The sequence below is a fragment of the Amphibalanus amphitrite genome, unplaced genomic scaffold (assembly GCF_019059575.1).
Source record: "Amphibalanus amphitrite isolate SeventyFive unplaced genomic scaffold, NRLGWU_Aamphi_draft 000101F_arrow, whole genome shotgun sequence".
Classification (NCBI taxonomy): domain Eukaryota; kingdom Metazoa; phylum Arthropoda; class Thecostraca; order Balanomorpha; family Balanidae; genus Amphibalanus; species Amphibalanus amphitrite.
In genome coordinates, this window is record NW_024881596.1 from 484,115 (window position 1) to 503,722 (window position 19,608).

The window sequence follows — 19,608 nt, forward strand, 5'->3', positions numbered from 1 at the left end:
TTCCAGTCAAAATTAGCTGGAAGTTAGGTCATGCTGTTTGCCCTGCTGGCTATTTATTTCGACATTATTTTATATTAATAAGGTAATCACGAAGGTATCTGTCTAGTCTGCTGAAGTTTGTAGATATTCATGAGGAACCTACTGGAAAGTCTTCACTGTCGTGTGCCATATACAAACATTATACAGACATGGCTGATTTTGTCGTGTTGCAGGGTTTCGTCAACTGGTCCAAACGAGATTTCAACCAGTTCATCAAGGCCAATGAGAAGTACGGCCGCGATGACATCGAGAGCATCTCCAGAGACGTTGAAGGTGAGCTGTCATTCATGCTTCATCGGACTGTTGTTGCCAGTGCCTGGAGAAACATGTTCATCCAGCGTAAAGCAAGCTTTTCTAGGCCAGTTTTCATGCCAGCAGCATTGCTTATGTTACGAATTCACATATTTTTGTCAGTGCTTTAAACGTTATTTTAGTTCCAGGCGATAATTTCAGTTCTGTTCCTCTGAAAGTGCCCTAAACATTTTTAGTTTCTTCTGAACAAAATGTGTTATTTCACGTGGCTTTTCTCGCGGAGCATAATTTATACGTTTTGACCTTTTTTAAGGTCAGACGCAAAAATACTTTCATCTGTTTTGGCTGTTTTCAGGATGTTTTTTGTTAGTTATTAATTTGTTTTATTTACGCGTCAGTCTAACTTAAAATACATGTCAAGACGAATGATTGAGCGTCTAATATTGCGTCCGCAATATACATGAAAGTATTTTTTTGATGCGTTAGTACGCCGTGTTAAAGGGACCCTCCCACCTTAACATTAGATTTGAGTTGAGATAGCCAAAATGGGGTCCCTGGCTCACAATTACCGGTTTCGGCACTCACAACATCGAGAAATGCCTTAAATCGGAAATATTGAATTTCAAAATTGCAGCATTTTGATTCAGAGGGGCTAATGCATAGGAATACCCCTCTGAATGTGTGACGTCATCGCAGATATCTAACGATTTTTTAATGTTTGACTAAAACGTTTTGTAGCACGCGGTGGTATATGCTGCTTTGCGCGCAACAAATGCCGCACTTTCAAATAAAGTCGCTAGGAACAGCGGAGATCCCAAAAAGTAAACAAAAGTAAAAGTCTAATATCTTGAAAACCGGTGAATATTTTTCGATGAAATTTGGTAGATATTCGTTTTTGCTCTTTCTGAACCGAGCGACATCACTTTCATGCCAATTCATTAACTTTTTTGAAAGTGGGAGGGTCCCTTTAACGTATTCGAATAGTGTGAAGCATAATCGAGCTTGCAACGTGCATTGGTTAACGTAATCGAATCGTTACAATGCTAACATAAACTGAAACATGGTCGAACATGAAAGACGCATTCATAACGTAACGTAAGTGAAGTATCGTCACTGCGGTCCGATTGGATACGTATTTGTAGATTTGTTATGGCAACTCGAACGCCGGTTCCTACCCCGAGACGGAGCCACAGAACCAGACGGCCTCCGAAACGCTACGAAGATGGCATAGTGGATCTGCCTACGATGGAAAACATCCATCAGAGAATAACTGACGATGAAGATCGCGCAAGCGAAACAACTTCAGCGATCACCAGCGTGTCAGCAACCTCTCGTTGCTCTGTGCTCTCCGCTAGAGCTGCGGCACTCCGTGTGGAGCGCCTGCGTCAAGAACATGAGCTACAGAGGCGCAGTGAAGAAGCCGCGCGCGCTCTAGAGCTGCACAGAGCGTGCAGCGAGCTCGAGCTGGCTACCCTCGCGGAGAAGGAGCTGGGTCAGGCCCGTCAGGAACGTGCCACGCGAACTGACCTCGAGTCGCCTCAACCAGCTCATCTACCGGCGGCGCTTGTCCCGCCTCGTCCTGAGCGTGAACAAAACGATGCCGAGCTGGAGCAATGTCAAACTGAACAGCTCGCTTGTACGAATCAGCAATCACCTACAGCTGCTCCCGTGGTCACTGCTCCGACGCACGTGACGATCAGCAGGCCTCCAAAGATGGATATTCTCGCCTTCGACGGCCGTGCTGAGAGATATCCGTTTTTCAAGATGCAGGTGAACGAAGCCCGTGATAGCGGCAACTTCACAGACCTCCAGATCACGCAACATCTGCGCGAGAGACTCCGAGGAGAGGCATTTGAGGCCGTGCACGGGACGCTCCTCTCGGGAGGCTCTCTTAGTCGGATCCTACACGTGCTGGAGAGCCGCTTCGGTAATCCGTTCTTGATCACGCACGCTGTAACTGAAAAGGTGATGAATCGTCCGAAGGTGCGCAGCAACGATGTGAGAGATTTAAGTCAGTTCTGTGCCGACATATACAACACATTATCGATTTTAGAGGCGGTCGGCTACGAGTCTGAGCTGGACAATTACAGCACTCTGTCCACTCTCGTCGAAAAACTCCCTCAAGAGAGTCAGCTGGGATGGGGTGCCTTCGCTCGTGCCCAGATAGAAGCAGGACACCCACTCACCTGCCGGCTGCTGTACGAGTACATAAACTCTCACTTGAAAGACCGACAATTTGGAGCGCCAAAAACACAGCGACCTGAAAAGGCTTCTCGACAGAGGAGCTACGCCACATCTAAAGTGGATGATCCGCAGAAGAAGCGAGAGCAGCGCGCACGCAAAACGACTGACTGCAATCTCTCTTGCTTCTACTGCAGCAAACCGCACTGGATTGCGCGGTGCGACTCATTCCGTGGACTGAGTGTTGAAGAGAGGTGGCGGTGGACAAAGGCAAACGAGTGCTGTCTACGGTGTCTCAGCACGGAACACAAGACTACGGCTTGTCATCGGATGCAGTCCTGCGGAATCGAAGGATGTCAGGATGAGCATCACCGTCTTCTTCATCGACCGGCTGCCGGCAAAGCTCAGATGGTCGGAGTTTTGTCTGATGGACGCAAGTACGCGACCATGATGAAAACTGTCACAATCGACGTAACAGGACCCAGCAAAACGAGACGCTGTGTCGCATACCTCGACGAGGGCAGCTCCGTCACTCTGATGTCTCAGGCTCTGGCAGACGAGATAGGGTGCCAGGGACGACAGCAGTGCCTCAGAATGAAAACGATGTCAGGCATTTCAGATCAGGAAGCAATGCTAGTTGACGTCAAAGTCGGAAACGTGAAAACTGGCAAAATTCATCAGTTGAATGATGTCTTTGTCATCTCGACTCTGGAACTGGACAAAAATCCTGTGCCGATGAAAACCATGGAGAGAAAGTTTCATCTGGTGAAACAGCTGAACTTACCTGACATCGATGAAGAGCCCCAGATCTTGATCGGACTCGATAATGCTGAACTGATCTCGACGCGGGAGCTGTTGAGAACGACCAAGAATGGACCCATCCTGCAGAGAACTGAGCTGGGCTGGACCGTCACCGGTCGAGTCGTGACGGCCACTGATGTGTCACGCCAGTCAGTGCAGTTCATCCGTGAAGGAGTGAGCCGCGAACTAGATGATCTAGTGAAGTCTACATGGACGACAGAATCATTTGGCTGTAAGTTTCAGCGGAACGATGCGTACAGTCCAGAAGATCAGGCAGCCGAGCAGATCCTGGACAAAGAAGTGCACCACGACGGAATCCGTTGGACGGCACCACTGCTTCGAAAGAATGGTGCTGAAACGCTTCCTGAGAGCCGGAAAATGGCGGAGAAAAGAGCGATATCTTTCGAACGCAAGCTGGATCGCTCTGCAAAAAACGAAGTCGAAGGGCAGCCGACGTTTGCTAAGATGTGCTACGAGCGCATCGACAAAATGGAAAGCGATGGTCACATACGAAAACTGTCGACAGAAGAAGCAGCGCAAGAGCCACCGAACACGTGGTACCTACCGCTTCTTGCGGTGACCAACGCAAACAAGCCTAACAAGGTCAGACTTGTGCTGGACGCCGCAGCTAGAAGCCACGGCAAATGTCTAAATGACTTTCTCATGCGAGGACCGGACTACTTCAATTCGATTCCTGGCATTCTCCTTCGCTGGCGAGAAAAGCCAATCGGAATCACTTCGGACGTGGTCGCAATGTTCAGCCAAATTCAGGTGGAGCCGTCAGACCGAGCCAGTCTTCGTTTTCTCTGGCGCGGTCGACGTCGTGAAGGACCATTCGATACGTATGAATCGAATACGGTCATCTTCGGGTCCAAGTCGTCCCCCAGTACGGCTGGGTACTGCTTTCGAAAGACGGGTCAACTGTTTGGCAAAGATAACCATGATGTTGTAGCCGCCATCCTCCATGACACCTACGTCGATGACGTTATCACTGGCGCTGAGACCAGCGAGAAGGCGTCAGCCCTCATCCGGGACCTCACATCTACCCTCAGATGTGGAGGCTTCGAGCTCGGACCGTGGGCATCAAATTCATCAGAGGTTCTTGAAGCTCTCCAACCTGTGCTTCGTGCCTCCGGAGACGTCAGTCTCGGCGATAAAAGCATGGCACAACGGGCCTTGGGAATAATATGGACCCCAGAAACTGATGAAATCATCTACAAGGCCAAGCCGGCACCAGAAACAGTCACAAAACGGACAGTGCTCTCTCATGTCATGTCCGTCTTCGATCCTCTCGGTTTCCTGTCCGGGTGGCTACTCACTGTGCGGGTTCTGCTGCAACAGCTGTGGAAGCAGGAGCTTGGCTGGGACACTCCGATTCCCGACCAGTGGGAGAAACCGTATCAAGATTGGACGCGAGAGCTCGAACAAATCAACCAGATCCGAATCCCAAGACACATGTTTGATCATGAGGCCGGCATCGACAGCGTTGAAGTGCATGTTTTTTGCGACGCCAGCCAAAAGGGATTTTGTGCTGTACTCTACTATCGGTGGATACAGGAGAATCATTTCAGAGTCAGCTTCGTGGCCGCGAGGTCGCGTGTAGCTCCGGCAAAGACGCTCACGATCCCTCGGCTAGAGCTACAGGCCGCCGTTTTGGCAACAAGACTAGCAGAGACCGTGAAGCTGGAAACTCGACTAAAAGTGACAAAAACCACTCTCTGGTCAGATTCCAGAAACGTCCTGGCATGGATTAAAGCAGACGACCGCCGATATCACGTGTTCGTCGCAAACAGAGTCACTGAAATTCGTGAGTCGACCAGCCCTGACCAGTGGCGCTATGTGCCGTCAGAGCTAAACGCTGCAGACGGCGGTTCACGAGGCCACGCCCTCGAAGATCTTCGAGGAAATGGTCCATGGATGTCTGGCCCCGATTTCCTCCGTACCCCGGAAGAGGAGTGGCTTTGGGACAGCACGACATCAGTCGCAGAGACGCTGCGGAACGACCCAGAAACGAAACTGGTGTGTGCGTCATCTGCCAAAACAAGCACAGACGTTCGACAGGCCATGCCAGACCCAGCGCGTTTTTCACGCTGGTCAGTCGCCGTCCGCACTGTTGCGGTGATCCTGCGCTGGAGAAACATCGCCTTGAAACGTAAGCGAGAAGAAGCCGCCGAGTTCAGCGAAGCTGAGACGATGTGGATGAAGCTGGTCCAGAGGGAGAAGTACGCCTCTGATTTACAGGACATGCAGAGAGGCGTGCCGTTACCAAGCACGAGCGCCTTGAACGGCTTCTCTCCGGTGCTGAAGGACGGACTGATCTGCTTCGACACTCGAACGAAGCGCTGCCCTCACATCGATAACACAGCTCGGTATCCACCGATCCTGCCTCGTGACCACCCGTATACACAACTTCTGATACAGCATCTGCATGAAAAAATGGGTCACAGAGCACATGACGCGGTGTTGGTGGAGCTCCGACAGAGGTGCTGGGTGCCTCAAGCCGCTCGAGAAATTCGAAAAGTGGCCGCAAGGTGCCAGACTTGTCAGAACCGCAAAGTTCAGCCATGCCAACCCAAGATGGCTCCGCTGCCGACGCCGAGGGTCTCAATGCTAGGAGGTGCCTTTTTGGCAACTGGTATGGACTATTTTGGTCCTCTACACGCTGTCCAAGGACGGACCACTATGAAGCTGTGGGGAGTTATATTTCGATGCTTCGCTACAAGGGCCGTTCATCTCGAACTCGCGGATCGGCTCGACACAGACAGCGCCCTCCTGGTTATATCTCGTTTCCAGGCCAGACGCGGCAACGTAAAGGAGATGTGGTCAGACAATGGCACAAACTTTAAGGGAGCAAGCAAAGAACTGGACGCAGCTCTCCGAAGTATTGACCAGAAAACGATGAAGGAGAAGTTGGGCATTGAAGGCATCAAGTGGCGCTTCAATCCACCTGGTGATCCAGAAGCCGGAGGAGTGTGGGAAAGGCACATCCGGACAGTGAAGCAGACCCTGAGTGCTTTGCTGAATCAGCAGAAGCCGAGGTATGAAGTCCTCGCGACACTTCTCTGCGAGGTAGAGGTGATGAATTCAACACCACTATTCCATGTTCCAGTGGATCCATACGACGAAGATGTTTTGACCCCTTATCACTTCCTTATTGGAAGAGCCACCCCGTCGTACCCGGTGGGAATCAATGGCCACGTGAAGTGTCTAAGAAAGCGGTGGCAGCAGGCTCAGCGGCTGGCTGATCACTTCTGGAAAAGATGGGTACGCGAGTACCTTCCGACACTGGCAAAACGTACCAAGTGGAGAAGGGAGGTTAGCAGCGTCAAGGTGGGGGATGTCGTCATCATCGTCGATCATCGGCATCCCAGAGGACTCTGGCCACGAGGAATCGTGGAGAGGGTCTACGTGGGTGGAGACGGCATCGTGCGCTCCGCCATCATCAAAACCGCTCACGGAAGGCTGCACCGGTCCGTGAGGAAGCTGGCTGTCCTGAACGTCTTGAAGAGGCCTGTACCAGACTGATGGTGGTGCAAAGATGATGCTGAGGGCAAAGCTAGCGAAAGCTGAGAATGTGAGACTGACAGGGCCATCAATCGACGTGGCACTTCTAACGCCTCGAGATGCTGTCGAGGCTGTAAATATATCGTGCGACGTGTGATATGTGAATCGTTGTGATGTTCTAGACGCGTTGGTCTAGAGAGGCCGGGATGTTACGAATTCACATATTTTTGTCAGTGCTTTAAACGTTATTTTAGTTCCAGGCGATAATTTCAGTTCTGTTCCTCTGAAAGTGCCCTAAACATTTTTAGTTTCTTCTGAACAGAATGTGCTATTTCACGTGGCTTTTCTCGCGGAGCATAATTTATACGTTTTGACCTTTTTTAAGGTCAGACGCAAAAATACTTTCATCTGTTTTGGCTGTTTTCAGGATGTTTTTTGTTAGTTATTAATTTGTTTTATTTACGCGTCAGTCTAACTTAAAATACATGTCAAGACGAATGATTGAGCGTCTAATATTGCGTCCGCAATAGCTTATTTCGATATAAATGCTTGCCTTGTTCCTGCCTAGTTTTTAACATCAGCGAGTTCGAATAAATTGCGTCGTTAAATGAGTAATGAAAAGGTAGCGTTCATGTCAACATCTGTTACCAATCAATCTGCGAAACACTTTGTACGCTAACCGCTCCCACTCTCGTCCTGCCCCGTCTGTATTCAGGCAAGACGCCAGAGGAGGTGCTGGAATACTCGTCCGTCTTCTGGGAGCGCTGCAATGAGCTGCAGGACGTGGAGAAGATCATGGCGCAGATCGAGCGAGGCGAGGCCAAGATCCAGCGGCGCGCCGGCATCAAGAAGGCTCTGGACGCCAAGATGGCGCGCTACCGGGCGCCCTTCCACCAGATGCGTATCTCGTACGGCACCAACAAGGGCAAAAACTACACAGAGGAGGAGGATAGGTTCCTGGTGTGCATGCTGCACAAGCTCGGCTTTGACAAGGAGAATGTGTATGAGGAGCTGCGGGCTGCCGTTAGGTAAGGATGCAGGATAAACGGGACGGGTGGGGCATCTGGGGCGAAAGGGTGAACGACCTAATAGGTCACTGTGTTAGCAGCTGTTTAAACAGACGCAAACAGACGCAAGGAAAGAAAATTAGTAGACGAAAGCGAGGGTCTAATTTCACAGACATTCGGGTCCCGCCGTCAGGCCCGCAGCGTGGGTGGGCCGAGGCCATAGACCCCGGAACGATATCGTGTTTCTCTCAAGGCGGATATTTCCAGTTGCTGTGCCTGTTTCTTCGGTGGGCGGCGGTCGGGCGGTAGACGTTGACGTCATGTCTGATAGCGTGCCAAATGAAACTGATCTTCACGCCCACGCTCATTAACCCTCGCCCGTAAACGGCGATCTGCCACCTTCGCCCATGCAGGGGGGGGGGGGGTTGGTGCGACCCCCCCCCTTGGCGTTTGAAAACGGAGCGTCGTAGAGCTTAGCGGAAAAGACCAACGGATTGCTCTCGCCGAGATCTCGCGATTGGTGGTATATTTTTTGGTCCTAGGTCAACATTTGACCTACTTTTGACCGGTCAAAGGTCAAATTTTCGGAAACATAGACTTTTTCAACTTTCCGCGGCGATTGCGGCAAAATGGTGGGAGATATCGATTTGAAACCTTCACTATCGTATTCCTTGATCAATTCTCTATCGTTTGGTATGTATTTCGTTTCCCTAGCTCTAAAAATGGCGCGTTGGGAGCGCCGGAAGTCGGCAAGGTCACAGTCGGTGGCAGAAATTCGAAAAATCAAAATTTAAATTTTTGAAATCTGATTGTATTTTTGGATTTGGAAGGTCCATTTGCTCCCTATAGAAGCTAATATTGCTGCATATTCCCATTGAGGTGACAAGAATTAGCAAAATAGTGGTTCGGGCGCTTTTCAAAAATAGTACCGGACGCTGTTCCTCTTGTGACGTCATAGCTCCGTGACCTGACCTAACCCGGTCAAGTTTCTTATACCATATGATAGCCAATACTTGCCCCAACATGCATGGGAAGTTTCATCAGGATCCATCAACCGATGTCCGTACCACCGGCAGAAAACCTCGGGCGTTGGCACTCAGTTTGTGAAAATCCGGCCGGAGGCTGTTCCCTTTGTGACGTCATAACTCCGTGACCTGACATGACCCGGTCAATTTTTTTTTTATCAAAAGATGCGCAAGGTTTGCCCCATAAGGTACCCAAAATTTGGCGGCGCTGCGCGCCGCCGTTTTTGCACTATTTCCGAAAAACCTCAGGGGGGGGGGTTGCACCAACCCCCCCCCCCTACATGGGCGAGGGTTAAGTCACTGTTTGCTGAGTGTTGGGATTTACCAATACGCCGTCTATTGTGTTGAGGGAAGTGTTGAGCGGTTAGGATTTCAGTTGTGTACGATTGTCCTCCCTCTCCTCCCTCCATTCAGTCCCTGGTCCGGTGGAAACTAATCTCTCGCTCTGTCCGCTCGCAGGACGGCACCCCAGTTCCGGTTCGACTGGTTCATCAAATCTCGCACGGCTATGGAACTGCAGCGTCGCTGCAACACCCTCATCACCCTCATCGAGCGCGAGAACCAAGAGCTCGAGGAGCGCGAGCGTACCGACAAAAAGGCTCGCCGGCCCAAGTCGAGCGGCCGCGCGGAGAAACGCAAGGAGCCGCCCGGCACACCAGACAGCAAGGCAGCCGCCAAGGGCAGGAAGAAGGGTCGGGTCTGAGCGCAGTCGCCGTCCCAGGAGCGGCCGCCGCGGCACGTCAGCCTAGCTTAGACATTCCGGTGAGCGCTGCCCGACCGCGCCGGTCCGGAGAGCACGGTGTGGCGGGGTGTAAATCGCTCATCTTCGCAGTCACTGCTGATTGGCAGACAGCCAAAATTGACCCGTGTTGTCCTCTATAGGCGGTGTGTGTCGGGAGGGACGGTGATTGTCTCCGTGACCGTGTATCGTGACCGTGACTCCGCTGTGTCTCGCTGTGGATTTCCCCGTCCGTGGGGCGCTGTGTCTATCGTGACCCGTCGTGACCTCTGTCCGCCCCGCGTCTCCGCCGTGACCTGTCTGCTGCCTCCCGCCGCGCGGTCGCTCGCTCACCGTCAGCCCTGGTCTCATATGTATTTTAGTGTCACACTCATGCCTGTCTCGCTCGTCTTGCCTCCTCTCATCGGCAGACTTTGGGCTGTCGGACCGCCCGGGCCGAGAGACGGAGATGACAATACATGCTGTCCAGAACACACGACCGTCTCTATAACTAAACTCGTACAACACTCGGGAGTACGCGCGGAGTGAAATTAAAATACGCTTCGTATATAAGATAAAGACATGCATACAAAATGTGTCTGTAAAAACTAAACTTGCTACACAGCCGAGGGGCGTCATGCATAACACATTTAACTGGTTTAATAATACAGACAAGACGCGAGTATTTGCACAAATGCGCGAGAACAGAGTCACAGACTGATACGCATTGGATTAAACAATATCACACATTCTAACTATAACATACCCATGATAGATTGTGGACGTAAAAAAGGCAAAATGGCTGATAAACACCAAATGTTTGTCAAGAGGATGGCGTCGGCCAGAATTAATTTGCTCGATTTTTTTTCGGTAACGTCTAGCACAAAAGTTGAATTACTAAAAGTTTGTTGGATATGACTATGAGATTCATCAAACGGGGCAAGACAGCCGCTACACATCCACAGGGACGGCATATATAAGCAATGACTTGGGTTATGATCGAAGGCACATTTTCGCATTGGGGCTAAACGTTGAAACGTTACCAATCAATAGCAAATAAGCTTAGATACCTAGATCCGGCTCGGAGACGCGGACCGCGGGTAGCCGGTAGTTAACAAGGCATAATTTTCACTGGTAGGTACCATCGAAACGCTGCGAATGCCTGTGAAGTGTGAATTGAACAACAATCGGGCAATATTACTGGACTATTACGACACGACTCCTACAGTTCAACAAGCTCCAGTATCGGGGATTCACTTCACGTTTCTGTCTGGATCTTCATCAAACTCATCACAGACCCAGCAATGACGCTTTCAAAGGCACGAGTAATTGAGGCATCTGCAGCGTTTGTTGGTTGACCGGCAGCTACACGGTCGACTAACTACACCAGCCCGAAGCCCTGAGAGTAGTCGATGGCCTTTAGGAGCATTCGGCGCAGTTTGGAGATGGAGCGGTACTCGGGCAGCAGCAGGACGTTGAAACACGTGTGTGCGGAAGGTAGCCTGTGAAGAAAGAGCATGGCCAGTTCGTCAGATGATAAAGGGGATCGGGATCGCAAGCCGATCCAGCACAACCATACGATTGAAAATACCTAATCTGTGGTCTTACGAATACTTGTTGATAATGGACATTAAGAGACATTCTGATAATTGCGATAACTGCGCCTATCCACTGCAGCTGCTCGCCGCATGACACTACGTTCGGAACAGCGTCAAAGATGCAACCGGTGCTTCAACGCCTCATCAAATACGACTCAGTCAACAGTCATGAAATAGCTGCCGTGCTTTCGTCTAAAGTTATCCCTCCATGTAGCAACTTGCAGAGGACTTCTACGCATCAGCGAGTAGCTCTCTCCATAACAACATTTCAGGCTGACGTAACTCGCTACCATGTGACTGATCAGCTGCCTTCTGTGACAGGCGGGCAGTCAAAACTAGCCAAAAACGAGCCAACTTTACCCGGCGTTTGTTTATTTTGCCATGTCGCTCCGTCAACCTGACAGGTAAATGGTTACAGCGAGAGCCAAAATACCGACGGTGTTTTTATCCGCGTTCCAGGTTTTTATGTAACCTACAGGCTACAGAGTCCCTTTTTAGGAGCTTCAGCAGACATCTGTCATGCCCGTGGACTCGCCGGTTAATTTGTCTAAACAGAACCGAACGGGATCGAGTTCGAATGGCAGCTTTTTAATGAAATCGTGTGAATGAACGACAGCTTTTCTTTTCTTGTGGTAATAAAATTATTTTTAACTTTTGGAGCTCATCCATCTCTGAAGCTCGCACTGCTCCGCGTATGTGTTTCTAAGTACAGCATTTGATCCGCCAGCACCCATCCCCTCTCCTCCCAGTCAAGATTTCGGAGGTGTGCGGTGTGGTCAACAGTCAACACCACTCCCTAGTCACGTCCACCCCTCCTCCCGTCATCCCATCTCTCACCTATCCGAGTCAGGTCCCTGCCGGGTGACCACCAGTCGCAGCTGCCTCAGGCCACCGACCGGGGCCCGGTCCGAGCCAGTGATAAACTCCAGTAATCGACGCCGCTGCTCCTCAGTCAGCTGGCGCACCACGCGCCAAAAGTGGCGCACCACCGGCGTATCGCGCGTGTAGCCGTCGTACTCGGCTGCTGCTTCCAGCTGAGAGAAGTCGTACTCCTAGGGAGGGGAAGAGTGTAGGTTGGTGAGATGATTAGCGACAGCATGTGAGAAGTAACACAGTAATAGACAAGTACGGGACAAACAGGGCAAGTAATGGATCGAAGTCTGATGTATTTCTTTAACAAATGACACAAGACCCTTTGGAGGAGGAAGAGGAAGGGAGGAGGTGAAGGAGGGATAGAGGAAGAGAGAAGGGGTGCGTCACATTCGTGTTCCTAATCAATCTTCCTGGTCCAAATACTCCACAAACTAGGTCAAGAATATCCCACTGGGCGCTGACATGAGGGAAATTCTCGGTCAAGGTTATCCCGCAAACTACCGCTATAAATTCGCGAGAAATACGCACAAACTAGCGTTTATTTTTGTTTTCTGGCTGCTGACAGCTCACCCTGACGATAGGAGCCACATCTCCCGGGACATTACTAAACCAACAGCCATGCATCCTCTGCCATCACATGGAGCCTCCACTGTTCGTCTAAATTTAGAACCATCTCTAACCGAACGCTAGAACCTCAGGCGGAGCAGAGGTGGCCGCCCGACCGTACCTGGCTGCCGCAGAGGAGCAGTTCCGCCTCCTCAGCCCTGAACAGGGACCAGAGTGGCGTCTCGTCTGTCACCAGTTGAAATCCTCTCCGGAACGCACGGAACGCGCGACGCACAGACTTGTTCAGCAGAAAGTCGGCGTAACGATCAGCGAAGTCCTGTGGTGGAGTAGGTCAGGTCAGCTCAGGTCAAAGACAAATTATAAGTTGCGAGCAAGCAGTAAATAGATGTGAAATGATGCTACAGACCAAGCATGGAATATGAGCAAATAAATATTTTACATGAACGCCCTGATCCGTGGATACTACAGATTCGAAATCGTTACTTTGAAACCTATTTTACAGTGTCGATAGATAAGTCACTTATAAACAGGCAAGGTAGAGCTATGTTGATGTCATCAGGGTCTGCAGTCCTCAATCATCCATCTGGGCAATGTTTGGTACTAAAGCGTCGCTGAATCACCAGTATAACGCCTTATGGGGCGACTAACGGAGCGAGCGAAAGGGTGGGCCTTGCACGTGCGAAATTTCGAGGGGGTACCTCCAACTGACTTGTGCACGGCACCCTACTAACCGCTCTCTAGCGATGTGCCAAATTTGAGCACAATCGGCTCAGCCGTTCTCGAGATCTGGAAGCGGCACCCTGCACGTGCGCACGTGCAAAATGGGTCCCAACTGACTTGTGCACGGCACCCTACTAACTGGTCCCTAACCGTGTACCAAATTTGAGCGCCATCGGTCCAGCCGTTCTCGAGATCTGGAAACGACCCCTGCACGTGCGCACGTGCAGCAGCACCCCAACCTTAACACATGCAGATGAATTATCTGATGGAGACCTAACTGTGTACCGAGTTTCAATTCAATCGGCCCAGCCGTTGTGCCGTTATTGAGGTTGCAATTTTGGGGGTTCTTAAAAAATGTCCAACTTTACCACGCGCCACGTGCGGTGGTTGGCAAGAACGCATGGTGGCCATCACACCACAGAACTTTTACGTCCAAGTGACATTCAGTAAAGAAGACCGCTTGTCAATCGGATGTCCCGTTCCTAAGATATTAGCTTTTGAAGAGCGTCCCCACGGCCGGCCGGCCGGCCGGCCGCTCATACTCAGGATTTTCCCTTAATTCAGTATGAGACTCCGCTCGCTTCGCTCGCTCCGTAACAAGTCTCATACAAACACAGTCGCCAACCCGACCATTCCAGAACCCATTATCCGATTCCTCCCATCCAATGACTCATTTCTGAGATGGACCGATCACTTCCTAAAATGCCGCGGACGACGGAAGCCGCCCGTCCCATGCCAGCCATTCCGACCTTGTCCGCGTGAATCACATTCTGACTCCCACAGCCCCCTCCACGTGGTGTCGGTATTTTGTTTGGCACCCACCCTCGCCCCCGCTCGGCTATCCCCCGTCCAGACATCTCGTCAGTGAATCCCTGGCGACTGCGGCGGGGGCGGTGATGAGTGAGAACCCAGACCCGGCCTCGGTCACTGACTGTTCCCTCTACTAACCCTCACGTTGTGTCGTCCAACGGTGTGATGCCGTCCGCCCGGGACCAGCTCGTAGCTACGCTGGGCTCCGGTGCCGTCTGTGTACCCGACCTGGAAGGTCTGTACAAACACCTCCTCCAGGTCGTTCCCGGTGTACTCCAACATGGCCGACAGACTCCGGTGCAACGTCTGTGAACGGGAGACGTATTAGGTATTAGAGACTCCGGTTCAACGTCTGTGAACGGGAGGCGTATTAGGAGGCTGATAAGACAGCCGGACACAGGACGTCCGCAGACGCAAGGTTATCCTATCTATAGGAATCTTGAGTTATCCTACGCACGGGTCTGCTCATGACGGTCGTTAGTCCAATGAAAGGCGCCGTTGTGTGCTGACGTCTGGCCCACTTAATAGTCTAGCAAAACAAACAGCACGGGAAACCAAAATAGCATTGACAAACGACGGTGCGGATAAACAAATACACGTTCGGTGAGAGCCTCCATTATCATATAATAATCACTTTATCTATTCAGTCTCCTTCGAGCTTACTACTTCACCTCACACCTTGCCCTCTCCACCTGACATCCCCTCTACATCTATCGCTCTGCCCTCCCCTCTCACCGGACTGAGCTGTTCCAAATCCTCCAGAGCGCCCCGCCGGCCGGCCAGCTTCCTATACGCCACCGCTGGCAGTCGCACGTCCAGTGTAACGCTGTTGTAGATGGCCAGACCCAGTATGAGACCGGCCAGGGAGTACTGGGCGTCTCTCTCTGGAGGACCGCCGCCGGGCCGGAACCAGTGGCAGCGCGTCTCCTCGCTGTACGTGAACAGACCTGGAAGGGTGGAGAACAGAGTGAGAAGGTATGGAGAGGAGGTGCAGAACAAATGAAGAGACCTGGAAGGATGTAACAGGTGGGTAGATACTAGATGCAGAGCTCGACGGATGGAAAACGCATCGAATTGAGTGCGCATTGAACGTGCGTGTGTGGATGAAGACAAGATGATTACGAGTTCTCGGGTTCAGAGCAGACGAGCAGAAGTGGGCCGAGGGTACACCCAGTGGGGAGATGTGGACCGGTGTGCATCAGATCTGAGGTTCAATTCAATGAATTATTATTGTTCATTTTGACACAAGAGCTGAGGTTCGTGGACGGGGCGACAGGTCGCAGACTTTAGTGGGAGACATAAGTATGAACAGCTGCTGAACTGTCAGAGCACACACGTTGTGGGAGTATGATGATAAAGCAGACGGGAAATAAATGGCTCTGGTACCATTCTATCGCATTCAAAACATGTCTAATGAAGAGAACGGCAAATTTAAACAGCTTCAGCAGGCATAAATTTATTAGGTCAGGTAGTGCAGCAAAGCAGAGCAGCGTTTGGACAGCTGCTGCAGCCAATCTCCGCCTCGCAAAAAGCTCGACATCAGACCAATCAACATGTCAGGCAAACTAGACGAGCTTCAAGTTTGCAGCTGCTCTGGGTTACCACACAAAATCCAAGCTAGATTCCGCGATAATGCTAGTCACCATAACACCCCACGGGGCGTCCCCTACCAAGCTTATTCCGAGACCCAACGAAACCCGTGCACTGACCATATTCGGCGCTGAAGAGCCTCTCGACGATCAGCCGGAAGAACTCCTTCGACAGGCCGCCCTCGTCGACGCCCTGTTCTCCGATAAACTGCACGACCAGCTGCTTCTTCAGACTCTCAGGGCTGTCACGGGCGACCGTCTCCAACTGGGCAACAATAGAACAAAATGTTACGGAATAAGAGAAGCACACATGCCATACTTTACATGGTTTTGACAGTAGAGCCCACATCCGTAGCTGAAAAGTTGCCTTTTTGTAGATATTTGATCTTGCAACATATATGTTATAGAGCTGAACGAGGCGCAGCAATAAAACTAAGCTGGCTGGTGCGCAGTATCGCGTCAATCTGAAATTCCAATCTTCACATTCGAAACACACTGACTGTTCTTCAAGCATGACTAACAGACCGTGTCTTTTTCTGCGTAACATCCCAGACTCCCCCAGCAACCACATACCTGGCAGAGGGCGTCCTGCACCAGCCACTGCCTGCGGACACGGAGAGGCAGGTGGGGCAGGGCGGCCGGACCGAGGGACGGGGCACGCAGCACCGCCTGCCGGCCCTCTCGGTACATCCGCACCCGGCTCATGTAGAAGAGTGCCAGTGCGCGCGCAGCAGGCGTCAGCGCGAACGGGTGACGCAGAAGGCAGAATCGATCCGGGTGCTCCTGTGAAATTATCCGGGTGGGGGGAGGGGGGGAGAGGTCAGAACACGATAGGCCTTGAAGGGTCAGGAAATCAGATGGAACAACCGAAGCGGTCTGCGACTCATAGGGTGCAGGGTCAGAGGCTCAAAGAAGACCGAGAGACAGCTGGAGACAGATACTGAGAGGAGAGGAGATGCAAAGGAACAAGTAGAGACCGAAGGATACCTGGTAACGGTCACATAAGTGCAAACCGAGAGTCGAGAACAGAGTTCGGACTGAGGCTAAGGGAAATCGTCAAATGTGTAAAACAAGTTCAGTCGGAGAGGCACCATACGAAGGAACTTGCAGGGATGCAAATCAACATCTGCAGGGAGCACGCAAAGGAGCACAGACAATGAAGGTCACAGAAGTAAAGCAAAAAGATCGGCAGAGCGATGCACCCCAGGTGAGCCTGACAGACACAGAGCCGGCAAAAATCGAGACAGACAGGAGAGAGCAGCTGCATCAGAGTGCACCCAGACAAACAGAAAGACAAAGACGGGCGATTACGGCTCCCTTCGAGCTATTTTTAGTCCCGAGAATAACAGTATAAATGCTGCGGCTGGATAGTGACTTGGAATGAACGCATCTCACCAACATCATCGCGAGCCCTTAAAATGTGCATGCCAAGCCATTGACCTTCATTATCTTACCGACGGTTTTCAGGCAAAGCAAATTTAACCAATAAGCGAATGAGCAAACCGGAACGAGCAAACTAATTCACGGCCCCAGGTGCAGTCGGACACCGGATGTGTCCATCAGACCTGTTCTCTGCTGGCATTCCGTGTCAGCGATGTGTTGTCATTACGTCACAACATAGCGAGGTCTCCACACAAGGTCGAGCAATGACAGGTTCCTTCGCCCTGACCGACAGCCGGGAGGGAGGGGATGACAGACAGATTGACGTGCGGGAGCTGTCATTGGCGCAGATATGGGGGGGGGGGGGCGAGGGTTGATGCCAACTCTGTCCTGTACTTATTACAGAGCCTGGGGGTGATGGGGTTCACCGGGTACGCAGTAGGTTGAGGAGTGTAGAGAGAACCGCTGAGGCGGCTGCTTCCATCATACACAGAGGGCGCGACACATACTAGACGGACAAGTAGCTATCTAGGGCGGATGTGAGTTTGTTTACTAACCTGATACAGTCGGAAGTCGTGGTCGAACTCCACCGCCTCGCTGAGCGGCTCGTTGTGGAACTCCTCCCAGGATACCAGCGGCACGCGACAGTCACTCGGCCGTACCTCCACTTCAGACACAGCAGCTGGGGCAGCGCCTGGAGCCGGCGGCGGCGGCGGGTCGCGCCTGCCGCCACTCAGGCTGGCCCGGTAGAGTAGCCCCAACAGGCGGACGGCAGCCTCCAGTACAGGATCGTCTGTGACCTGGCCGTGCGCGCCGGCCTCCACCACACGCACCGAGATGAGCTGCTGTAGGGTGTGAACCATATGACGGAGCCGCGCCGGCGGACAGCGAGCCCAGAGGCGAACCAGACGCGCCTGGGCGGCCGCCGGTAGCAGCGCCGCCGCGCGACACAGACCCGGCAGCGCCAGCGTCAGGAACTCGGAGCTACCCAGTGCTGGGATCTCCAGCACCAGTGCCACAACGTGGAGGAGGGCTGGGTCGCGGCGCCATCCGTGTTGGCGAGCCGCCAGACTGGCGCACAGGCCGTCCGAAAGGCGACACAGCGCCGCCGCCAGTGCCGCCGTGAACGGGGAGTCGCCTGTGGAGAAGAGTAGGGAGAACACGGGACGGACGCCCTCGAGATCCAGCCGCGGCGCCGGTCCGTCCGAGATCGGCGAGCCACGGGGTCGGAGGAAACTCCGCTTCAGCACGTGCACGTCGGAGAAGATGCGACCGATGGCACGAATCACGTGGCTGTAATCGTGGGCACGTGCGCTGCGCTCCACCACGTGGATCAGCTGCTCGGCACTCCAGGGCGGCTCTTCGGGTCGACAGGGCATCGCTGGCCGGGCCGGGCCTAGCGCCGGGCGGCGGAAGGGGAACGGGCCGGGCATCGCCTCAGCTGACTGCGCCGAACACCGGACGGAAATACCTACAAGGTAGGCGAGTCACAGCGCACCGAAACACACACGGCTGTCTCTTACAGCTGCTACACGACACTGAAACACCAGAACAATGCTCACTATTGTTTGCTACAGGTGGCCTCTTCTTGTTCTCTCATCCAACGACGCACAGGCTCCAGTTACCAGTCCGAAGGCTCACTGCGTCTCAGGCCTCGACAACCCGCGGCGCTGCTCTCTGCCAACTCCACACGTCGCAGTAAGCTTCCCTGGAGCTCGGGCCGCGCCTCTGTGCCTCCGAGACGTGACGTAGCGGGACGTGACGTGGCTCAGACGCCGCTGCCGACCGCTCCTCTCCGTGCCACCACACCACCGCCACTGTGGCCGACAAAGCAGCCGTCGGCGCCGACGAGCGACGAACCAGCGTCGGCGGCCGGATGACGCCGAACCCAGAGCGGAGTCGCTGACACAAAGGTCTGGCTGGGGGCCAGCGTGACGCGCCGCCCCCCGGGCTCCAGAGGGAGGGGCAGCGGCAGAGGCGGCCCGACTCGGGCAGGTGCAGAGGCCGCATCTCCACGGGCCGGGCCGAGCGCCGGAGATGGTTCGACCGCCGCTCCCCGACCAAGCAACCGACCGACGACAGGATGGAAATAGTTCCGATCGGCACAGCGGGACACGCGCCGGCGAATCTCACCCCTGATGAAATGTCTGCCACGCGCCGGGGCGCGATCAGAGGAGCTGAATCTTGCTGATTTTCTGCCGATTTCCACCGTATCCGGTGTCGGCCAGTGGCCGCCGCTGAGAGCCGCCGCCAGAAGCGGCCACGGCTGAGCCGACTGACGCATGTGGCCGGTCACGTGCGCTGGCACCGAACCGGGCCGGACGGAACGGGACAGAAATTCAGCCGGCAAACTGTCGCCCAGATCAGGGATAATTTGATTATTTCGCGACGTCTGCCAGGATAAATAAAACACAGAACAGTGCTTAGCTTCAACCATTAGCGAATTGGATCACTATTAGCTGATTGGATTAATCGCTATCTTCAATTGATGATCAGCAGGTGTTAGATAACCGGCCATCGAAAGTCGATCTCAGTTGAATGTTC

General features: G+C 52.8%; 2 protein-coding genes across 2 annotated transcripts in view; one reads left to right on the forward strand and one right to left on the reverse strand.

Moving 5' to 3' along the window:
- Window positions 1-10,023, forward strand: part of LOC122380562 (SWI/SNF-related matrix-associated actin-dependent regulator of chromatin subfamily A member 5-like) — a 23,458-nt gene extending 13,435 nt beyond the window's left edge. Inside the window, exons 15-17 of the mRNA XM_043363813.1 lie at window positions 213-312; window positions 7,493-7,805; window positions 9,269-10,023. Of these exons, the coding sequence (XP_043219748.1) occupies window positions 213-312; window positions 7,493-7,805; window positions 9,269-9,512 (657 nt within the window). The 3' untranslated portion in view covers window positions 9,513-10,023. The remainder of the gene's footprint in view (window positions 1-212; window positions 313-7,492; window positions 7,806-9,268) is intronic.
- LOC122380563 (ubiquitin-protein ligase E3A-like) lies at window positions 9,889-19,253 on the reverse strand. Its single transcript, XM_043363814.1, has 8 exons — window positions 17,622-19,253; window positions 16,258-16,467; window positions 15,805-15,949; window positions 14,831-15,042; window positions 14,234-14,401; window positions 12,726-12,881; window positions 11,963-12,177; window positions 9,889-11,029 (listed from the first exon to the last, which is right to left on the reverse strand). The coding sequence occupies exons 1-8, from the start codon at window positions 18,495-18,497 to the stop codon at window positions 10,909-10,911; spliced, it is 2,103 nt and encodes a 700-aa protein (XP_043219749.1). The 5' UTR covers window positions 18,498-19,253; the 3' UTR covers window positions 9,889-10,908.
- Between the last annotated feature and the right edge of the window lie 355 nt (window positions 19,254-19,608).

What these genes read in the sequence shown, in the direction of transcription:
- LOC122380563 (XM_043363814.1), bottom strand. Translation starts at nt 18,497, where the DNA reads ATGCCCGGCCCGTTCCCCTTCCGCCGCCCGGCGCTAGGCCCGGCCCGG. An exon ending in ACGACTTCCGACTGTATCAG is followed by an intron (nt 16,468 to 17,621) that starts GTTAGTAAACAA and finishes ATAATTTCACAG; the next exon opens with GAGCACCCGGATCGATTCTG. An exon ending in GCTCTTCAGCGCCGAATATG is followed by an intron (nt 15,043 to 15,804) that starts GTCAGTGCACGG and finishes CCACCCTTCCAG; the next exon opens with GTCTGTTCACGTACAGCGAG.